This window comes from Cavia porcellus, unplaced genomic scaffold (assembly GCF_034190915.1).
Source record: "Cavia porcellus strain 051 isolate PalLab524CR breed Dunkin Hartley unplaced genomic scaffold, mCavPor4.1 scaffold_29, whole genome shotgun sequence".
Taxonomy (NCBI): domain Eukaryota; kingdom Metazoa; phylum Chordata; class Mammalia; order Rodentia; family Caviidae; genus Cavia; species Cavia porcellus.
The window spans coordinates 14963069-14985901 of NW_026947512.1; the positions used below are offsets into that span (position 1 = coordinate 14963069).

The following is a 22833-nucleotide window of genomic DNA, read 5'->3' on the forward strand; positions in this document are numbered from 1 at the left end:
GTTCCAGTACTTGAGACCTGTTGATAAAACCAAGTTTCAGTCCATCACTTGGCTCTGCTTTCCTTTTTGCTGACTTCACTGTCAAATTTTACCCTTGGCTTTCTGCCTACTGGTTTAGCAAGCCACACAGATTCTCTCTTTGATGGCTCTAGCAAAGGTAGCAGCTATGAACCTAATTTGCCGAGCACGCGTCACATTCTCTCCCCTCACTCCAAATCCACAGATTTGGACTATCCCACTCAAACCATATGGAAAAGGATGAGGTGGAGTTGTTACCCAAAGAGAACTCAAGAAAATCGTTCCAGAAAAGAACAAGGGTTTCTAAGCCAGGAAACAGCACAGCTAAGATAAATGTAAGAAAATACTAGCCTGGGACTTTTGCCTACATCACCCTTTTGAAAAAAATCTTTAAATTCTGAGACAATCAAACTGCTTAGCACTTTAGTGTAGCTTTTAAAAAAATTATTGAGTGTTCTTCCACCGCATTTGGCCCTAGCTACTGTGAGCATTCCTCTCTAGCTAAAAGGCCATATGACCAGAAAGGTGGAGAGAAATATCCAATAACCTCTGCTGAAAGGGTAGAAGACTTATTTTTAGCATTCTGGTATTTGATCTTAATTGCTTTCAGCTTGGAATGACTTCAGTGAGATTTGTACATTTGAAGGCTGCCAGAAAGGAAAGGGGGAACAAGTCAAATATTAAAGAAAACCTCCTTATGCTTGTTTGAAAGAGGATGCTTTAAATTTTTAAAGAAAATGTTAGCTCTATTTTTAACTCCCTTTTGGGTTTTGTAATGCTTAGGCTAAGAAAAGGTAAAATAGGTCAAGTTGCAAAAATGCTTCAAAAGCAAAAGATTTTGTGCTTGGGAATCAATCATTAACCTTTCATTAACAGGTTTTTGCTAAGGGAAAGAAAACAGAGAAAGCAAACCTTCCACAGGCCATCGAGGTCTCATCAGTTTGAGAATTTTCTCCATAGAGATTTTGGAAGATTTCTAAAAGTGAATTTGTTTTGAAGAACAAAGATCTGTAAGACTCACAGTATCATGAAGATGTATGGGTCATGAAAACTGTCTTTCTAGGAAGAACTAACCAAAGGAACTTGTCATCTTAGGACACCACGATGTGACTGGTGGCCACTAATCATACATACTGTTAAATCAAGTTTGCTTCCCAAACATTTCTGCATGATTAGCACAACCCTTTTCAAATGTACATCTTCTAGGCTGACTTGCAGAATGACACACCTATCACGAAACTACTGCAAATTCGACTGAAGTTGATAGTTTCTAGATTCCAACTTGCAGTGACTTAACATTCAACATTATTCCAACACTGGGGCTGAGAACAAGGCAGCCCACCTGGAGGGCCGTAAAGAGGCACTGAGGAATGGCTGATGTGCATGTGCTGTAAGTATGCAACACAGATTACTGTAATTGGCTCTGTCTTTATGTTTCTTAAATAGAACTTTTCACGGATACTCTTCCTCTCCTTTCACCTCTTGCTTTCTTCCTCCCTGACTGCCTTAGCCTTTCCCCATGAGTTCCTTCCCTTACAGACAGGAACAACTCAGCACAGAAGGACAAATACTCTGTCTAACATTCTTTTCTAACTATTCAAATATGAAATTATGCTTTCACGTTTGGAATTTTAGGAGTGATAAGTACTTGCTGGTTTGGTGCCACACTCTGGAACAACCTAATAACAGAGGTAAGAACTGACTGCTTGTATCTCAATGATAATGAGATTTACTATCACATGAAAGTGAACTTGATTTAGGGGTCATCTGTACACAGTCTGACGGAACAGTATGTGTTTAAAGAACATCTTGTCCAAACCCTTGCTTCACGTAATAGTCAACTGCTTTTTGTTTTCTTCTGAGCAATTCTTTGCATGTTAGTTTATTCCATATGAGAATCATGCATTCTACATTAAGCAAAGGAGAAAATAAAATTATCCTTTTTGAGCTTGGCATGGTGGTGCATGCCTATAGTCCCAGCACCTGGGAGACTAAGGCAGGAGGATTGCCATGAGTTTGAGGCCAGCCTGGGCTACAAAGAGAGTTCAAGGCCAGCCTGAACTACATAGTTAAATGCTGATTCAAAAAGACAAAAAATAATAATGAAATAAGATAAAATTATCCTTTTGGTTCACCTGGTAGACTTTTAATTTGTGCCAATAATTTCATAAACCCCAGCTAGAGAGAGAAGTCCACTTAGCAGAGCAAAGAAAAACAAAGAGCAGACAAATTTTACAACTTCTTTTTCTCTTTGCTTCTCCTTGGTCCAACCCAACTCTGAATGAAACATTCCCTTCTCAGTAGGAACCTGTGTACAGGAGCAAAATGAGGTTAGCGCAGAATAAAAAATTTACACATAATTTCTATTAAAAAAAGTGTTGCATGAGAATCAATTTTTAAAACTACCCCAAGTATTTCTCCATAAAAATCAGGACAAAAGGTAGTTACACCACACTGTTAGGTTTACACAGAAAAGCTGTTCCCCTGGAAACAAGCTAGGCATTCATGCAAATGGATATAGGATCATAGAAATCTAACCCAAAGAATAAAGAATAATAAGAGAGATAAAAATGGCTGGCTGGGGTGTCAGGATGTTCTGCAGAGATCGGTGAAGAGCAGCTCCTCAGATGCTAGTGTGTAGAGAGATTCTGGACATGTCAAGATCTGGCCTGGATTCTAAGAACATTCTGTATTTTTATACTTGATTCTGCTGCTGAGGGTCAGGGAAAGGGGAGGAGAGAGGAACTGTGGTACAACAAACTAGGCACAGCAATGGGGACGCTCTAAACCACAAGGGACCTGCATGTCCCCACAAGGACTGACCTGCTGGAGCCCCCCAGCCATTGTGGTCCTGCTGGTTCCAGAAACTGCACTGATCCCTCGCACACAGCATTCTCTACCACTGCTCAGGATGCCCCCTTGTGTCTCTTTCACCTACACTGGCTAAGTAAGCATGAGAGGGATGGACCAATGGCTGTCATACACGCTAAGCCTTAGAATAAATAAACACCGTCCATAAAACCTTACCCTGAAAATGTATTACTGGTCTTGTTTCTCTCTATAAAGAAAGGGAATTTGGGGGCCAGGGATATGGTTCAGTGGCACCACACCTATCTGGCAAGTGCAAGGTTATGAATTCAATCCCTGGTACCAAAAAAAAAAAAAAAAAAAAAAAAAAGAAAGGGCATTTTCTAAACTATAGGATGAAACAGAACAGTAAAATTTTTATTGTATTGTATTATGATTACACAATTTTTCAAAATATAAAGAATCAGAAAGAGACTACTGAAATATGTATATAAATATGCATATATCATATCACATATATCATAGAAATGCACTTATCATATGCAATATAATAGACTATCAGTTTATACATGTTAAATAAATGTATATTAAATAATTAGATATATTAACTATAATACATTTTATGTAATTATATTTAAAACATAAAATATTACTATAGTTTGTACTTTTGCTAAATCAGATATAAGACAAACCAGAAGAACGCAGACTACAGAAATTTTATATTTCATATATTATTTCTGTATTCTTTGCTGTGTGCCTTGTATATATATATACATTTCATATATATCATAACTGGTGCCGTAAAAACACAGATTACCAAAATATACTATATATGACGTATTATTTTCACAGAAATATTATATATTATGCAAATATACACATATATACATACACATATATAATAATAATCTGGTCTATAAAACAGTACTTTTTAATCCTTTTGTGTCCCAAATATGTTAAATGAACCTAGATTCAAATGTCAGTTCTATTACTTACTAACCAGTAATACCAAAGACAAATTACTTCTCTTAACTTATTGTGATACAGCTAAATATTAAAAAAAAATTTAAAAGTTAGCGTTTTCTGAGTTCTGAGTACAGCATAAGCAACTCAGTAAATGCTAATAGTTGCTATGACAGCTGCTATCACTGAAACATACTCATAATCACATTTGCACCAGAGCTAGAGCTGCCATTTAAAATACAATGTTCTTATTTACATCACAAGAAATAAGACTGCAATCCAGGTCTCTTCTCTGGCAGTATGTACTTTTTCCACTATTCCAGAATGGCTGGAATGAGGAATATTTACACTGGAACGTGAGAATAACCAACATTCTGAAAATTAACTCTAAAGCAAAAAGTAAAAATTTAAATTGGGTGTATTTGGGGGCTCTGATGGACTGAAAATCATGCTCAGTTTCCCTGATCTTGATCAAGAAGCCTCAGTGTATACTCAGCAGCACAACAGAGGTGTCACCTTTGCAGTGTTCCCTGTAGAGAGAAAAGCACTGTCCAGGTCAGCAAGGCTAAGAACTAGGCTGAGCATGCGTCCCCACTGCTCTTGAGCTGGAAAACTAAATTCACTGTGGATGCACCTAAAAGCTGGGACACCACCAGGCCTGCTCTTCAGCAACATTTGCTGGATGTCTACTCTATGTCCTGCACTGGGTACTACAGGGGATGCACAGCGAGACAATATTCTTGCTCTTGAGGTGCTAAAGCTTCATGGAAGAATTCTGTCACTCAAGGGCAAAATGTCAGGTGAAATAAATTCGATGAACAGAGTGGTAGGAAAATTTAAAAAGGTGTATATGGGGTGATTAATGCAGACTAGCCTGGGTATGCGTATATAATGAAAGTAAAAGTTCTCTCTTTCTCTTAGAATCGTCGTATGTGTTCAAAAACAGAAAAAAACATACAAAGAGAAAATGTGCTCTGATCAGGATAAAAGATGGTGTCAAGCAATAGATCTCATACACACTGTGGCTGTGTTACTAATTTATTATTTCATAAAAACACATTCATATTAACAACTCCATTATCAACATTTATTCACTCTTGAAAATAATGAAGATTTTATGTCCTGCTAACCAAGTGTCTATTGCTAGGGTTAATTTTATTTCCCTTTCAAACAAAAGCAAAGTTAATGTATTAATTTGAAGAAGTCAACTCCAAACCCTAGTCCACTCAAAAGTTTTTCATCAGCAATCTGTAATTTCTCAGATTTAAAAAAAACTCATCCATGAACCAAATTAAACTTTTAGGTCTGTTGCTTTAAACAAATGTCAACATCTGTGAGAAACAATTTTTAGAGTAAATCACTAAAAAATGAAAATTTAGTCAATATCAGTTAAATTTCCCAAAACAAATTTGCAAGATTGCCTCTAACTTCCATGATTTTCTTTCAGTCACAGTCCAGATGGCACCATCCACTGAGTATTGACATTGTCATAATAAAAAGAAATCAGTTAACAAAGTCAAAATGTGACTTACTTTAAGAAAAAAGTCAGTAGATATTGGCAGGAAGCTCAAATGATATGGTATAAAAACAGTTAAGCAGGCTTTTAGCCCTCTAAAAGCTTCCTAAATGCCTTTCAACTTGATACACAGTTATTTGCTGTGAAAAATAAAAGGTAGGACATGTTAAAGAGAGTTAATGTGCTACAAGGGATGTGAGACTGTGGAGGTGATTACAACAGTGAAAATCACAGCTAAAATTTCAACAAATATGTTTTACATATCCATCTAGAAAAATGCCTGCCAGATGCCACATTGCATCCAGCAGAGATAATTCCCTGGCCTTGCAACAGATTATCTAGTAGGAAAAAGAATGTCCAAATCTGGGGCAATCCAAGCCTCTGAAGCTGATAATAAAGTCACATTTACAGGAATGTTAATAAATATAAGAATGTTTCCACACCTGCTCGATTGTTCTATTTTCTAAACATAGACACTGAATAATGATATCACCATAAAAATTAAGATAAAGCTCCAATATACTATTTTTTCTTGCTCATCTGTTGTATATGTGTTATCCATAGATTTTAAGGCTTTTTGAAATATTTATATTTTTAACACATAACTGGTAACAAGTTCTCAGGTTATATAAATGAGTAATATCTCTTTTATATCCAAAGGTTGCATTCTTAAAGGATGCTCTTTTATTGAAACTTTTCAAACTCTGCTAAAGATTGCCTTGAGACTGGATTAAAATGTCATGAAATAGCCCAAAATTAATTTATGCCAGAGGAAGCCCATATATGTATGGTTCTGAATATGATTAAGATAAATTTTTCTCTCCCACCCTCCCCCTTAATAAATCATATAATCTTACTGTTCAAAGGGACACACTGAAACTGTGACTTCATGAGCTTTCTAACTCTATCCACTCAAAATATGACCTTGAATTATTTTTTATGACTGCACTACTTTCCAAACAAGTTACACTGAATCTCTTTAAATACCTATCTTACCTTCACACATGTCAGTGTCTTCATTTTTTTAAAATTTCTCTTTCTTGGCTTGGATTTATACACTTTTTGTACCATTTGACATCACCTCTAAACCTGGAAGATTTTCTTTTTGTACCAGAGATCGAACTAATGACCATGTGCTTGCCAAGGAGGCACTTATACCACTGAGCTAAAGCCCCAGCCAACTTGAAGAGTCTTAAGATATGTCTTAAGATAAGATAAGATATGTTTAAGTGCTAACTAAGCTAAAACTCAACACCATCTAGGATTCCTAGGCATTTAGGAAGCTGTTTATGTCTGCACAATTTTTCTACCTTCTATATTGTTTTTTAACCAAGCCAAAATAATCTCACATTACCTATTACCATGAGTAGTCTTTTTTTGTAGAAATGTATTACATGCTTTGGGAAATAATAAAGTACACAACTTCTCCTTTCCTAAAATCCAAAAGAGAACGTTTCTTTTGGTGGGGTTCAGTTTTTCTTCATGGGTTTGTGGCTATATACTTTTACGTACCATGTCAGATTGCCACGTAGGGATGAAGAGCTAGAAGTTCATCATTTGGTTCTGGAGTCTTTTCCAGAGTATCCTAGAATTAGAGATACACTGTTCCATAGATACTATGGAATTTATCACTGAGAATTCTGCATTCTTGCCCCTCATTCATGATTTATTCTTAAACACTTCATATAATCTGAACTACCCTTTATCAGAGATTTATTTATACCTGTTGCTCAAACAGCAATGCATTGATTTGGTATTGCTGGAGACTTTCTACCACAGCATCACAGGGACAAGCTAGCATGTTTTAAATACTCTATAGTGAAATATAACCAGTCCGGAAAACCAACATAGTTTTTTAATCAGAGAAGCACTTTATTTGTAGGCTTTGACAGACATGTTTATGTATCTGTACAGAGCTATTCTGCCTAGGAATTATTTTGAGAACAAAAAGTTCATCTGAATTTGGGACTAAACCTATTTTCCTGAGTTAGGAAAAACTCAAGCTGTTATTGAATTCATCTAGAAAGTCTCAAAAACGTGTAATAATTTTTCTCATTCCAAAATCTTTCTAGTTCCAATAATATTCAGTTAAAATATAAAATATAAATTTCAGATGCTCAGGAAAAATTACAGAGAAATGACATGACTATCTATTGTTACCCAGGAAGAGAAAACCCTTACTAATTGTATGCAAAGTCATAAAGAAAGTTGATGCTAACATCAAAATATTTGAATATTCCTGAGTTTTTACAGTTCTTTCAATTATACTAATGAAAATAAATTGGGGCTTGTTTTTCACATCATTCATATGAAATTGTCCTGTCACATTTTAGGGCTACTAGTGCCATTTTCCAGCAGGATTTAGATATTAGAATGACGTAGAACATATGTTTGAAAGAGTGTTAGTGGCTGAGTTGAAAAACTACTATTTAGTAATTTCCTGGTGCTACTTTACAATAAGGTAAAAATAACAGTGAATAAGGAGCGAAGATTCTTTCATAACAAAGAAAATATGAGCATCGGTTTGACTCTAACATCATGGGTTCTCTATGTAGTAACACTGTCCAAGTCATTTTAGTGGCATAATTTCTGACAAAGTATTTTAAAATTGCTTTCAAAAGTAATCTATTTCTATTTAAATTTCTGTAAAATCTATTGCAGCTATTGCTATCATGAAAGGAAAAAATTTTGCAGGAAGTTGTCAGTTTCAGAAAATAGTATCTTAGACTCAGAATTAGTTTACAAGTACCTAGGTAATATTATTGCTGTAGAAATCTGATAGCAAACCAAATGGAAGACCCTTTGCACTGAGGAGTTGGAAGACAACTGTTTATTCTGCTAGCAGGCTAGTGGGGCCAGGTCCAAATCACAGGCCCAAATTAAGAGTGAAACAAAGACTTACATTTATTTTGTAAACAGGAAATAGAAAAGCTGATAGCAGATTATCATATAACAATATATCATATAATCAAGTCGTGTGTTGTCAGGCAGGTTTGTTCTGGGCAAGTTAGAGGGGTTGTTTGTTATAAAGCAGAAGAAAACAGGGAGAGAGCAGGTGCTGACGAGATGGTTGAAACTAAGCATGTCCCTGACTAGTTTATCTTAGTTGGACAGGCCTTGGAAACAGAACATATTTGTATGTCAGGCAGTACAGGCAGCACAGATGGATGTGGTCAGACTGAGTCAGGTCGGAGTATCTCTAAGTTGCAGCTGATGTGGTCAATCGAGGCTAACTGAATCTAATGGACTATGTGGTAGGCTAGGTGAGCATGTCTTGACTTAACAGAGCAACAGACTGTTAATTTTTAACTTTTCTGTCACATTATGATGTGACAGAAAAATATTACACCTTTTTTATTCTGGTCAGTTTCAAACTAACTCTGAGTAAAATCAAGATAAATTCATCCAAAATATCTTAAAAGTTGTTCTCAGAAACATGTAAATGAGAAGTATCTTCTTGATAAAACTTGCATTGGCCCAGACCATCCTACTAAGTTTGTTCCTTTTACTAGTTACCAGTATTGTTGATCATATGGCAAATTGAGTCCTACATTAATCATCATCCCAGGACACAGATAAATATTCGTGCAACCTATACAAGAAACAAGACATGTCCAAATTGTTACATTTAAAGCCAACTTGCTTTATAACATTATACACTGTCCAGTTTCATGTATATAAATGAAAGTAACCATCCCAGAAAACCATGCACACTACTGGAGGATCAAAATAAAATACAAATGATTATTCCACATCCAACTATTTGAAATATAGCTGCTCTTATTTTATGCAATTGCAGTAAGTCAATGTGTCACTAATTATGGCTTCCTTTGTTATCAAATTTGGGATGGGGGAAGATGGCTGGAATTATAAAGATGCACTTTAAGATTTGAGGCATCTACGATGTAGTCCAGTAAACAATGTCCTTGTATGTATCTATGTAACATGCACAAGGCCTAGGGTTCAATCTCAAGCATCCAAAAGAACAGCAACAAAAAAATTGAGTCCAGCCACATCAATATGACACAAGCACTATTAGACAACTGTGACCACAAATTTTGTCTTATCAATTAACAATAAGTAAACTGCAGGGAAGCATGTCAAATGTGATCAATCCAAATGCAGAATGGAAGATGGAAATGAAGACTAACAGAACTATGCTCCTTAATTATCAACAGGCTTCTGAAAGAAAAACTTTTTAAGCTAATCAAAGAAGGCAGAAACATAGGAAACATAGGAATGGCTGACTGCAGCTCCCTGATAATTTTGGACCACTTCCTTCCCTATTTACAGTCCTTGGTGATCTGAAGCAGGCCCCTGACTTATGGCTCTTAAGAATATTCTTTGAGCAAATTCAATCTTAAAACACATTTAGCAGCCTGGTTTAACAGGAGTATTTTTATTTGACAGCTGACAGCAAGCAGCACTATAGACTTTTGACATCTCAGTGGGCTGCTTCACAACCATGGTCAAATTCAAACTTAGTGAAAACCTATATAATTTGAAAGAAACTAGGAAGAGAACTCTGGTTTGCTTTCTGCTTTGGCTTACACTGGAAACACAATAATTTCCTAGTCAAACCATGGAAGGAAACAAAACTCTAACTGGGAAAGTCTGGTTTTCTCCATGCTACAACAATGGAATGAATTGGCCAGACAATGAGAACATTATGGAGCATCAAGTCATTAAACAAGCCCCATTTTCAGCTAGGTTAATTTGTTTTGGTGGGGGGCATGGTACTAAATATTGCTACAGATATGACCTGAACTTTGGCCAAACATTGGCTTTAAGCTTATAAACTAGGAAACCAGTAATAGTGTCTTTCTCATACTTGTTTAAGTATATAGATGATCCGTTTTGAAGGAAGCAGACTAGTGGAGAGTATGGATTCCATGTGCTGATTAGATTGCTTTGTTAAGACTCAAATCATCAAAATTCTTCTCCCAAAGTGCCAAATCATAAACAGCACACTGTCATTTAAACGAGAGCTTTATGGTCATAAGTCCATCTGCCTTTGGATTACTATAAATAAATAAATAAATCTTTTTAAAAGATGAGAATATTAACAAAATCTTTACAAAATTCCAAGTGATTTACAAATGTTTATAATGCCACATAATTATAAAAGCATACAAATATTATCACTAAAATATTACAATGACTAATCATCCATCTAATGAATGTTTAATGAACATCTCCTATTTCACATGCTACTTTTGGTAGTGGGATTCCAAGAATAAGCATATGGAACCTTCTCATGATTCATACTACAGTCAGGAAGGCAGACATTAATCGAATACTACCATTAACAAGTTTATAATTATAAAATGGAATGAAGCACTTTGAAAGAAAAGAATGCAGTTTTATGAGTGTGTGTAACAAGAGAAACTGCTACACATCTAAGATGAGTGGATCAAACTTGGATGAAAGGGAAAGGATACGAAGCAAAACAGACAAAGAAAAGCATCACAGCAATCGGAAGAGCCCACAAGGCCAGAGGGAACACAGTAGAGACACAAATGAGGAAAGTCACTTAAAGGCTACAACCAAGAGAACACAATGAGACGAGATGTGAGAGGCAGACAAGGTCAGAAGCACACGGGCACTCAGAGGTGAAGGGAAAACAAAACCCAAAGGATGTCATATGTCACTTCAGCACACCAATTGTTTTGAGCTAAAGACAGATAAGAAACAGAATCTCTCTCTTTCTGTCTACAAGCAAGAAAAAAGCTTCCTTTGAGAAAGGTACCAGGAGGCACCAGGAGGAAGAGAATATTTTATTACTGAAGATGAAAAATCTACCCCATGATTGAGTCTCCGTAAACAAAACCTACTAAAGCAACCTCTGTCTTCTGCCAGTTTCTCCCATGTAGTTCCTAGTCATTATTTCACAATCTATTTCCTCTAAAAGCCCCAATGCCTTTCCTTTTTCTATCAAATTTTATCATTCTTTTGTTAAACGGATACATAAACTCCTAAGTCTACTGGAGGGGGTGTTCACTTCTTTTCTACGAAACCCTCCATAGTATATGAAAATATTATCATCAAATAAAACATACATGCTTTTCTTCTCTTGGCTTTTGTTACCTTAATTTGCGCTTCTCACAAACAGATGATGAGATGGTAAAAGTTTTGCCATCCTACAAGGGTATTGTTAAATATTCTAAACCTACAATGAGGGAAAGATTTCAATGTATCAGATTGGCAACTTTGAAATACCAAAGTGGCTGAGCAAGGATGAGGTGCCCAGTGTAATGGTTAGGGGTCAATTCCATGGGGGAAAAGATGATATTCTGGACTAGAACAATAGAAGAATGGATGGTCATAAGTCCAGGTATTTACCTGATGGACACTTAAAAGAAGGCATCACCATTTGTTGGTGGAATAGATAGGAAAAGAGGAGAAAAGCATGTCAAGATCACTCTAGCATTTCTGCCAATGCAATCTTTACTGAAGCAGAGAACAGCAAAGAGGCTGAGTATAAAAAGATGAATCTCTCTATGGACACACTGAGTGTGAGGCTTCCTAAGCTATTCAGGCGGAAATATTGTATGAAAAGTCGAATCTGATGGAGTAGAGGAAAAAACTAAGACTTAGAGACCTACATTTGGAAGAATGCATAAATTGGCATGGTTGACATTGCCTTGAGAAAGAAACAAAGTGAGACTTGCATTGATGTGTCACCAATTCAATTAACTTGTAAACAGTCCATCATGTTCTGCTACTCTATTACTCTATTTGCTACTCTTTTCTCTTTACTGGATTCTTTGAGTTCTGAACCTGTATGGAAAGGAAATTTGGAGATCACTGGGACTACTTTTCAAGTTTTGGAGATGAAGAGGCTTTCTCAAGGTGACAATGCCCCTCATAGGAAACAAAAATGCAGACCTTTTTGATAAATATGCTAAATATTGGAGGAGAAATATGACAGTCCCTGCTACCCACAGCCCACAGATTTAGACGTGTGTTTGCTAATCATGCCGAAACAACACAGACACATTATGCAAGAAACAATCCCAGGTGGTATTGAGAAAGAAATGGAGTTTTTGAATTGGGCCCACTGTAGTTTAAATACTTGTAAACTATGCAAAATTAGACCAAAAATTTGAATTCTCTTACTCTCCATTTCCTTCTCTATAAAATAGAAATAAACAATTTCTTGAACTATAAAGAATAAAACTAATGTACTTAAAGACATTAATCACTTAGTGGGTTCTCAAATTGCTAACTAATATTTTCCTCCAAAGATATTGTGAAACTAACAAATCCTTGGTTCAAACTCTTGAAATACTAAACTACTAAAAAGGCAATATTCTTTAAATATCAGGATTTAACGGCTAATTATTAAATGCTACAAAATCCTAAAACTCTATGAAGCACCATGATTATTAACCAGTATCCACATCCAAATAAGATTCAATTTTACTGTAATGTTTCTAGAAATAAAGCGCAACAGTGGCACAACACCTGCCTGGCAAGTGCAAGGTCATGAGTTCAATCCCCAGTACCAAAGAAAGAAAGAAAGAAAGAGCACAAAAACATGCTATTTCAAAATCTGGTAAGTAAACGAATGCTGATATCACCAGTTTTCATTCATTCAAATATGCTCAGTATAGATAAAGAGCATAGTCATAAAACACTATCAAAATGAACCATATATCCTTAAAATCTAAAATTATTTCTTCTTTTATTCATAAACTTCACTGCTCTTTCTGAATTTGGATTTTTATTGTGCTTACATTCAGAGTTGAAATACTGAAGAATATTAGCTGATAAGTGTATCATAGCTAGCTTCACCAAAGATTTTCAGATGAGAAGATGAATAAATATTGTAAGTTATAGGATATGAATTCTAATGAAAGCGTATATAAGAATGAGACTTATGGGATTATTTAGAGGAAATCCTCAACAAAATCTGCATATTTATTGGTTTTCTTTACTTAAAGATACAACTGTGTAAAATTGCATAAGCAAAAAAATGCATAAGCACTTTTATGAAAGTACTAATATTTAAACTTCAGTGTGCATTTTACACTGTAATGGGATACTTATTTCAAAAGCCCAAATGTAGCCACTCTTCAATGGGGAGGTTTTTGGGCGAAATCACTCCTTAACACACAGCAGATGTCTCACATGATTCCTCAGGCCTTCCTTATTCTTTCGCTTCTAAATATGACTTCAAGTAACTTATAACACTGACTAAATCCCACACTAAATTAAAACAGTAATAGACAGAACAAAGCTACTAGCAAAAAAAGAAAGGTATATATGTCAGTGATGATAAACTACAAGTGAAACATTAAATTTAACAATTGAGTTCCTGACAACTAAAAAAAGAAAAAAGGAAGTATGTATACGTTTCTTACTGCTTTATGAAAGGAAAAAGTAAAGATATTTTTTGCAAAAACAAAAAAAATAGTAGTTTCTTAGAGAACAAAGGCACTCATTGATTTTATGAGAAATTTAGAGAATGCTAAATAAATGTTTGATTATAATCTTGAAAAAATTACAAAATGTTATGCAAGTAATCATGAATCTACCTACTCTAAAAGCTTTGGTACTATTATACCCCAAACTGATAAATGTGAATTTCTTTTAGAAGATAAAGACATTCAGATCGGGTTCTTTTTGAAATAATAATGTTAAGATGCTAGCATTTAAACAGTTCTGTTACCACAACTGACTTTTTTGCCTCTGCTAACAGAACTCATTTCATCTACCATAACAGTAGTGACCTCTAGTAAAACTAAAATGTTAGCCCTCAAAACCCAGTAACTGGAACACAGTGTACATTTGATCGATGTTTGTTGAATGTTTTAAAAATTCTAGAGGAAAATATTAAGTATCTCAGACTAGCTTATGCCAATCTCATTTTTAAATGAGTATAAAATTTTAAATTGATACAGAAATATTTATCTGCTTATTCTACTACATTCCTAATGACTTCTATGTCTGCAGCTTGAGTCTGAAAAATTTCATTCCTACAAACTCTTTTTCACATCAATGAATAGGACGTAGCCATGCTCTAGATCAATATCCCACCCAATCTAAAATGTGAATTTTCCTTTTACAAAAATATGTATAGCACTCCCCCCCAAAAAAAAGTAATAAGAACTAAGGAGTAATAAAATCCAAAATGTGTAAATTTTGTTGTAAAAAAGAGAGGGGGGAAAAAAGAGCTCTAACGGATATAACAGCAAGTGTGTTTAGGGGTGTTAAATAGCTGACTATATTAATGTTTTTGGATCATTGAACACAGCTGTTTGCAGTCTCTCTGTTTGAATGTCCACTTTGTATTCTTTGATACTGTGATTTGAGCAACTATTTCCAAGATGATAATATGTAATCTATTAAAAAATATGTATAGCACATATACACACACACACACAGAGAGAGAGAGAGAGAGAGAGAGAGAGAGAGAGAGAGAGAGAGAGAGAGAGAGAGACTGTGACAGACTGAGAATCTCCAAAGAATTCCAAGGGAGGGAGAGCTGATGGGGCAGGCTCTGGTCAACATCCATGACTGGTCTCATACCCTGAACTGGAGGCACCAGGTCATGTAGCACCAATGGAGTTGTCTACACTATGTCTGCCATTAGGAAGGCAATTCTGGGGAGGAAAACAAAATTGTGATGGGATCTACCCAAGGATATCTTTCATCTCAACCAGCATGGAGGTTCTGTCCATATTTTCCTTTTGGTCTGCAGACCATGGAAATTAGATGCCAGGCATCAACAACCCCAAACTAAAACTTTTAAAAATCAGAGATGTTAGTTGGAAAAATACATTTAGCAGGCAAAAAAAATACCCAATCTATTACTAGGTATTTTATATTTGGAATAGGATTCTTTGACATAATTCTGAGTCTGGATACAGGACCCAGAGGATGGACTGTGTCATCCCATTCATTCCCAACAGAGTTTCTCATTTTAAGTCAATGAAGGCATAAGTTGTTCACATGACATGTATTTACTTTTCAAACATGGTGTTACTTGGTGGAACTGGGTAGTGATCACCCCTCCACAAGGTGCTGACACTCATCAGTCTTACAGTTTCTTGGGGCTCTAGGCCTAATGGTAGAGAAAGCAGAAGAAACTAGGTTCTTCCTACTCCTGCTCTCTCCCTCAAGTAAAATTTTTAAAAAGCAGATGGACTGGTAGGATTTTCCTGATTGAGATCAGACTGCAGAAAAGATGCTCAAAGCCTTTGAAAGGAAACCAGAAGGATCTTAACAAGCAACCCCGGGTGAACGGAAGTGGTATTTGGAGCCTCATCCGACCCTGCCACCTGGTTTCTGTGGGCGCACTTAAGGCAATGCCTTTTATACTGCAGTGTAAAAAAAATTCAGGTTCTGATTTAGAAGATCTGGGTGAATGCAGCACCTGCCTTCGAAGTTTCTAAGTAGTGCTGATGTGCTGGTCTGTGGACCATGCTGAGAGTCCCAAGACTTTAGACAGCATAAACTGGAAGCCTGAAAAAGTGGGATGAACAGTATCTGAGATCTTTGTCCTCTGTGGAGTGGCCCACTGCAAGGACGGACTGCTGTCCCCATGATTCCACTGCTCCTGTTTCACAAATCACAGGCTTTCTTCACAGCTTGTTTCTGATTCCACTAAAGGTGACAAAGTTAGCAGATCCTTGGCTTCAGTAGTAGCTTTGCAGAACGGAAGAAGGAAAGTTCCAGAAAATAAAGAAGTGGAACAAGCCTGGAAAACAAGTATGAGCAGCAAGATGCGCCGTAAAAGGACAGTGGAATTAATAATACCCAGGGATTACAGTAAAGGTCTGGGAGGCTGAAATTCTACTTTACTGGTTGAGGCTTAAAATCATGATAATTTGAGGATATCATTATAAAGAAGTTTATAAATATTATCCATAACACCAGACATACCAATTAAATATATAATAAAGTATCCAATTTAACTGCGCAACAGAGAGCTCCTGCGAAGTCTAGAGAATACAGAAGGATAATTTGAATATAAGTGAATTAATATAAAAAATGTCATTGATGTACTCTTTATTCAGTACTTACCACTGTTGTTTTATATCCGTGAATATTTAAAAATTTGTGATAGATTTTCAGGATTTATTCTCAATTTATACATCCAACTCTATTTTTTAATTAAGATCTTAAACTTGTCAATCAAGAATGTTTTCAATGGGTTGCTGTTAGGGTATTGCCATCTAAAGAGCTCAGTCAAAACTTTTAAACTCCTGTGAGATGTGGTGCTTGTACATAATCCCAACACTCCTGGAGGATCACAAATTCAAACCCAGTCTGCGGAACTCAGGGACACAGTGAGATTCTCTCTCAAAATAAAATATGAAAAGAATGGAGCTGGGAACACACATGAGTGAGAAAGCCTTAGGTTCAATCCATTGTACTGAAAAAAAATGTTTTAACCACCCTAGAACAGATAACTCAAAATTTCAGACCATCTTAAAACAATGAGCAAAGCATTTTTTGGCCTGTACACTATCACAAGAATTCCTGAAATGGAAAATGTCATGCATGGGATAAATGGCCGCAGTTCTCCAGGCAGATAGGCAACTTAGTGTGTTTATGTGCCCAGGTTCCAAAGATAAATTTATCTTTTTTTGTGGTTCAACAAAACATGAATATTTTCATGGCTGTACTTAGACATAGTTTACTCTCTAGGTCCTTGACCACAAGCAGTTTAAGCTTTACCTGGAGATACAGGGCATAAACAAGATAACTTAAAAGCATAGTGGGTCAAATTAATTGCCATCAGAAAGGTATGATACAAACTTTTTGAGAGTAGGAAGGAAAAAAAAATCTCAGTATAGTTTAAATAACTATTTCGGCAAGGACCTCACACGCCACAATGACTACAGCCCTTGGTTAATGCCAATTAATACTGAGCACGTGAATCATAACATTCCACGCAGAAATGCTGAGTGTCCCTGTGGTTCCCTATGTGTCAGATTCCTTTGGTTGGACTTCAGTGATCCTCACAGTCTGTCCCAAGTCCCTTTCTCTCCTCCCTGCTCCTGCATTCTAGTCACTGCTCAATTCTGCAAGCACAGGTCAGTGGCCATGGTCCCGGGGTGACATGAAGCCTCCTCATCTTCAAATTCAGCATATCCCTGTGGCTCAGGAACCTCTTCCTGACTTCTCATCAGCGTTTTCTTTTGTTTTGTTTTATTTTGTTGTCTTGTTTTGTGGACGACTCTAACTTCAATGCATAATCTATCTGAGGCTGTTTCCTGCATCTATATTTATTTTAACATTGTTTCACACTGTTGCTTTCTCCTCACATTTGTTCACACTGTCTTTACAAATTAAGTTAAAACAGGGTCATGACTTTTGGCGTCATGTCTTGTTCTACTCTCATTTCAAGTGTTTATGAGGAATACTATTGTCAAGAGTTATTGAATAATGAGTAAGAGAGTTCCACAGGTAATAACTGGAATACATTTTCAAAAATAGTTATGTGAAAGGTGCTGGAGGAATAGAGCTATGCTGGATGCAAACTTACCAGAGAAGACACTAGGTATCTTGGAAAGAAAGCTTTTGACAGTACGGATAGGAATTCCATTTTTTTCATCTTGCATGCGTGCTATGACGTCTTCCATCTAAATAATAAAGTAATGAAAAACTTTAGAAAGTCAAAATTCTGGGGAAAAATTAGTTCTCACAATAAATTTGTACTCAGTTTTCACAGCTAAGCTTAGTACCATTTTCTTGCTTTCTAGAATTTGTCACATTAATATTTCAAGTTTGATTGACATAAGATGGAAAAATGCCATTTGGATGTTCATTGATCTATACATAGAAATTTTGTGCTTTGAATATTTACTCTTTCCTGATTTTACACTCCTTGGTTATAAAAGTTGAAATAGAAGAGTGTTTAGTTTTGAAGTTGTTGGGAACTACTGTCATAGAAAATTCACACTGTATTAATGTTATCTCTGTTGAACTCAGTGTGTAAGAAAATAGAAGACTTAAAACTATCTGCTTGGATTCCTCTTCAAGCAAGAAGGTTTTCATGATTTGATTTTCCATTAAAATGCTACAGCCTGCCAGGAAGCCATCAAGGTTAACTGGCAGCAGCTGCCCTATCTCTTGCCCAGGCACTGACTTACAGTGAGATGAAACACACAACACACACATCTCTCTCTCTAACATGAGTTTCCAACTAGTGGATTCTACTGTCTCTTTTTTATCTTGCTATGTTCTCCCTTCCTTTGAAATTTTTTCACAGTTCTAGTGGGCTATGCTTCACAAAGTTTAACGTGGGACTTTGGGACTTTGTTCCAAACATTTATGCAAATCACAACCTCAGACATTTCTCGGGTGTTTTCTATATCTCAAAAAGTATTAACACAAAAAACCCCTAGAAGAGTGAAACTGGACTTAAAATTCAGTCATCCATTTATTCATCCCACAATTATTCATCAACTGTAGATCAGACTTACCATGAGGCACCTGGGATATGAAAATTAATATTACATCATTCCTGCCCTACAGAAAAATCATCGCATTATGAAAACTCAGTGAAACTTGAATCAAGTTGGAGTTTAGTCAATACTATTGTGTCAGTGTCAATTTCCTATTTTGATAATCATATTGTGATTACATGAGAGGTTAAAATTAAGGAAGGCTCAATATAGGATCTATGGAAATTCTCTGTGTTACTTTTGCATCTTTTTTGTAAGTCTAAAATTATCTCACTGGGAAAAGCTAAAAGAAGAACCCAGCCTAAACTTTACATCAATGAATTATACAGCCTAAACTTTACACCAAAATAGTTTCAGAATTATTGTCAACTAAGAAATTTAATTTGCTTTGATAAACACCATCAGATTTATTAAGATAAGAAATAACTGGGGACAAAGGGAAAAATGAGTTTTAACATAAAGACAAGTGTATATCTGTCTCTCAGTCCTTCTAATTATTATTCATGCCACTATGAAGAAATAATTATCTTCTTTAAGACTCAGTTTCCTCATCCATAAATTCATGACAATAACTTAAAACTCCTTTAAAATGTTCTTTGTGGCTCTGGGTAAAGTATGAGTTGGTAAAGTATTTTGAGGTTAAATGACAGACAAGACAATAAATATTGGACTCAAAATGCCCACATACCTGCACATCCCTAGAACACAGGAATCTTCTTTTCCCCTTGTCCTCATGTATCTTAACATGTGGAGGGAACAACATTACCTTCATTTTCCTGCCTCTTTCTGCCCCTAAACTGGCTCCTTCAGCTTCTTCAGGGAAGCTGACTGACTTATCAGATAGCCAGGAATGAACTGGAAATGAGAAACTGGCCACAGGGTCCCTTTTTCTTCTGGTTGGAAGCCCACATCCAATTCAACTGATGGAGAGAGGTCTGCTCCAGGGGGTGAGCTGGTGTGTTCAGGACTGTGTTTCAGAATTGAAGCTTATCTCTGCACAAACATTTCAATAACAAGCTTTATCACCAATCAGGGTGATTTTGTGATCCCTATATACGTCTATCTCTTCCGTTGTGGTTCTCCATTTAGAATTCAAGTAGGAAAGGATGTGTTCTTAATCAGGCTTCTAGAATTCCACAACAATAATCAGATACCCCATGTATTGTATATAAAGATACTTAAAATAAAAAACATAAAAATAGATATTGGCTCATAGCTCTTTCTTACTATTTGTCCTTGATTCACCTGATGCAATGTTCAGAAATGAAGAATAAGCTGCTTTGCTTTGCTTGGTTATCAGGCCCTAAAACCTTGTATTATCTGCTTAATGGTTTAAAGCAGGCCGGATTAGATAACATGGAGACTTCTCTGACAGCCACTTTAATCACCTAGCACTCAGGGATGTGGCAAACAGCACCTCTGCTGATGGGCTGAATAAGAACCATCGCAAGGTGGAGCGGTGTGTTCTCTATGTCACATTACCTCTGGTTTCATTAGAGTCCAATGAAATAAGAGCACGAGGCTGGCAACTCAAAATGGCTTCTACGGTTGCATTACAAAACGTTCCATTTTTTGAGTCATAATTTTTATAACAGCAAAAAATTAAATTGTAATGCAAAAATAGAATTTGTATTTTAGACTGGAAATGGGATGATAGAAATACATTCAGCCTTCTGCATTTTTATTCAGTTGTGATTTATTCATGAACCTTGCCATGACCCAGAATGAGCAAACAAACAAATCAGTAAACAAAACAAAGCATGAGGACTAAAAGCAATGACATCAGAAAAACAACTCAGTTGCTAAAAACTAAAATCAGTCATAAAGCCACAGATAAAAGCACACCCATCTGATCTACTGAAGCGCCTTTAAACATTCATTTGGGCTCATTTTTTTATATTAATCCTAGCTTTACACATTTGATTATGTGCCTTTCCACTTAGCAACAGAAATTGGGTGAGAAAGAGAATGCTAAAAACAGATAAAGTACCACAGCAAGCTAGACAGAAAGAGAAATGTAAGCTGTAAGAATAACTAATGAATAGGGAAACTCTGCAACTATTTACTTTAAGACAAAAATCTTGGATACATGAAGAATTCTGAAAAAGATATATGTGCATATGCATGCATGTGTGTGCGTGTATGTGCATATACATACACATTTTTCCCACTGTCTTTGGGGAACTGATTTTAGGACATGCCAAAGATACCAAGACTCATGTATGCTTAGGTCTTTTTTATAAAATTACATATAACCTATACACATTTTGTTGTATACTTCTTAAGTCACCTCTAGTTCACTGTAGTACCTACTACAATATAAGTACTGTGCATATGGTTGCTAAACTATATTGTTTAGGGAATAATGACAAGGAAAAGAGTCTTCACATATTCAATCCAGATGGACTATTTTTAAAATATTCTTCATTCATGGTGGGTTGAATTACTGATAGAGAACCTGCAGATACAGAGAGCTGACTTTGCACCTGTATATCCACGGTGCAACACATATTATGTTTACATATATACACATATGTTTAAAAGGATGCCACAAGTGGTAAGAAGAGTGTTTTCATTTTCCTAAACAGGCTTCTGAGAGTAAAGACAGGGAGCCCGGGATAACAGGATGCTGGACATGCACAGGAGAGCTGGCTTGCCATGAGTCACTGAGGTTTTCTCTGAATTTTATTTTCCATTAGAAAAGGAGTTTTCTCCAGGTTACAAAACACCTGAAGTCTGGAAATAGCCATCAGTGTTCAGAAGTGGGTAAGTTTCCTTACAAGTGAAAACACCAATTCCCTGCCAGAGACAAAGAGCTAGGGGTATTAAATTGAACAAGACCTTTTACAATGCATTGGCTTCTAACCATCAGCACGGTTTAGTTTCAGTGAAAAAGATCATGCCCTGAGAGCTGCATGGGCCTGAGTTTGAATCTTGGCTGTGCTACTCACAGCTAAATACCCAAATAAGTTAATCTGTCACTCTAAAATTCAGTTTCCTCATCTGTAAAATGGAGATGATCATCTATCAACTATGAGGATTAATGAGACCATGCTAACTAAATGTTGAGCATATACCCATCCTCATTCTCATAGTTTGATTTCCCCACTGTATTTGAAAACCACAGGCCCTTTTTCTTTTATGGTCTAGCTGCCAAGCACATATAATCAAGTGCCAGATGTTTATTAAAAACAAGAATTTCTCAAGCAATAAGTAGACAGAGATGCTTAAGAAGTTGTACCTTACATTGCTTGTAGAAAACTGGGTTTATGTTGACAACTTGATTAGAAGCTAGAACCATATAAACTGTGAAAACATATTTAGAACAAATGGGAAATGAGATCATTTTCTGTCAAAATGACAGTGTCTTTTCTCTCACATTTTCTTGATGAATTTGCCTCTTTATGGTTTCTTTTTTAGAAAAGCAAAAAACTAAATTGAGTACTCTGCAAAACTAATCTTTTATTCTACACAAACTAGTTCACTGTGTGTGATAAAAGTAAAATATTTTGCAAAGTAGCTTTGAGAACAGCTATGGCTCACTGTGTTCAAATATTTTATACTACGATATCACTCACATTTGACTTACTAATAAAATTCAGCAGGAAAAACCTAAGTTTTCCCTTAGACACGAATGTATTGAAAGCTTAGCTTACTCATCTGTATAGTCAACATCTAAAGTGCTTGGGCAAAACAGAGGCTAAAGTTTTAAAAATTGAGGGTGAGATGCTGAATTTTTCAAAGCCATGGGTATATGTTTGATTTTTGTCTGAGAAACTCAAAGTAAAAAATTAAATTGATTTGATCTTGTCAGATGTGAAATGGTATCTCTTTTTATTTACATTTGGTGAAAAAACAAAACATAAGCTAGAGGAAATAATAGTGGCATCAAAAATCTCCACGTTGTAAACTAAACTACACTTATTTGGGGGGTTCCATTTAGTGCAGGGATTCTTCAGCTTAGTGTTAGAGGAATTCCTTCTTTCACGGCCTTAAAATAAATCGGTGGCCATTTATGAAACTATCTTTCTGCTTGCAGGTGTAACACTCAAGTCGACTATGGTGTGTAAGCTCACAAGATGAAAGGCTCTATTGAAATACAAAACA

The 22833-nt window shown here is 36.0% G+C and overlaps 1 protein-coding gene across 7 annotated transcripts in view; it reads right to left on the minus strand.

Moving 5' to 3' along the window:
• Rgs7 (regulator of G protein signaling 7) overlaps window positions 1-22833 on the minus strand; it is a 440139-nt gene that overhangs the window by 211919 nt on the left and 205387 nt on the right. For 6 of the 7 annotated variants that reach the window (XM_063239888.1, XM_063239887.1, XM_023567158.2 and 3 more), the window contains exon 2: window positions 17805-17901. The exons of the other annotated variant lie outside the window; for it this stretch is intronic. In XM_063239888.1, coding sequence (XP_063095958.1) covers window positions 17805-17901 — 97 coding nt within the window. The remainder of the gene's footprint in view (window positions 1-17804; window positions 17902-22833) is intronic. 7 annotated transcript variants of the gene reach the window in all.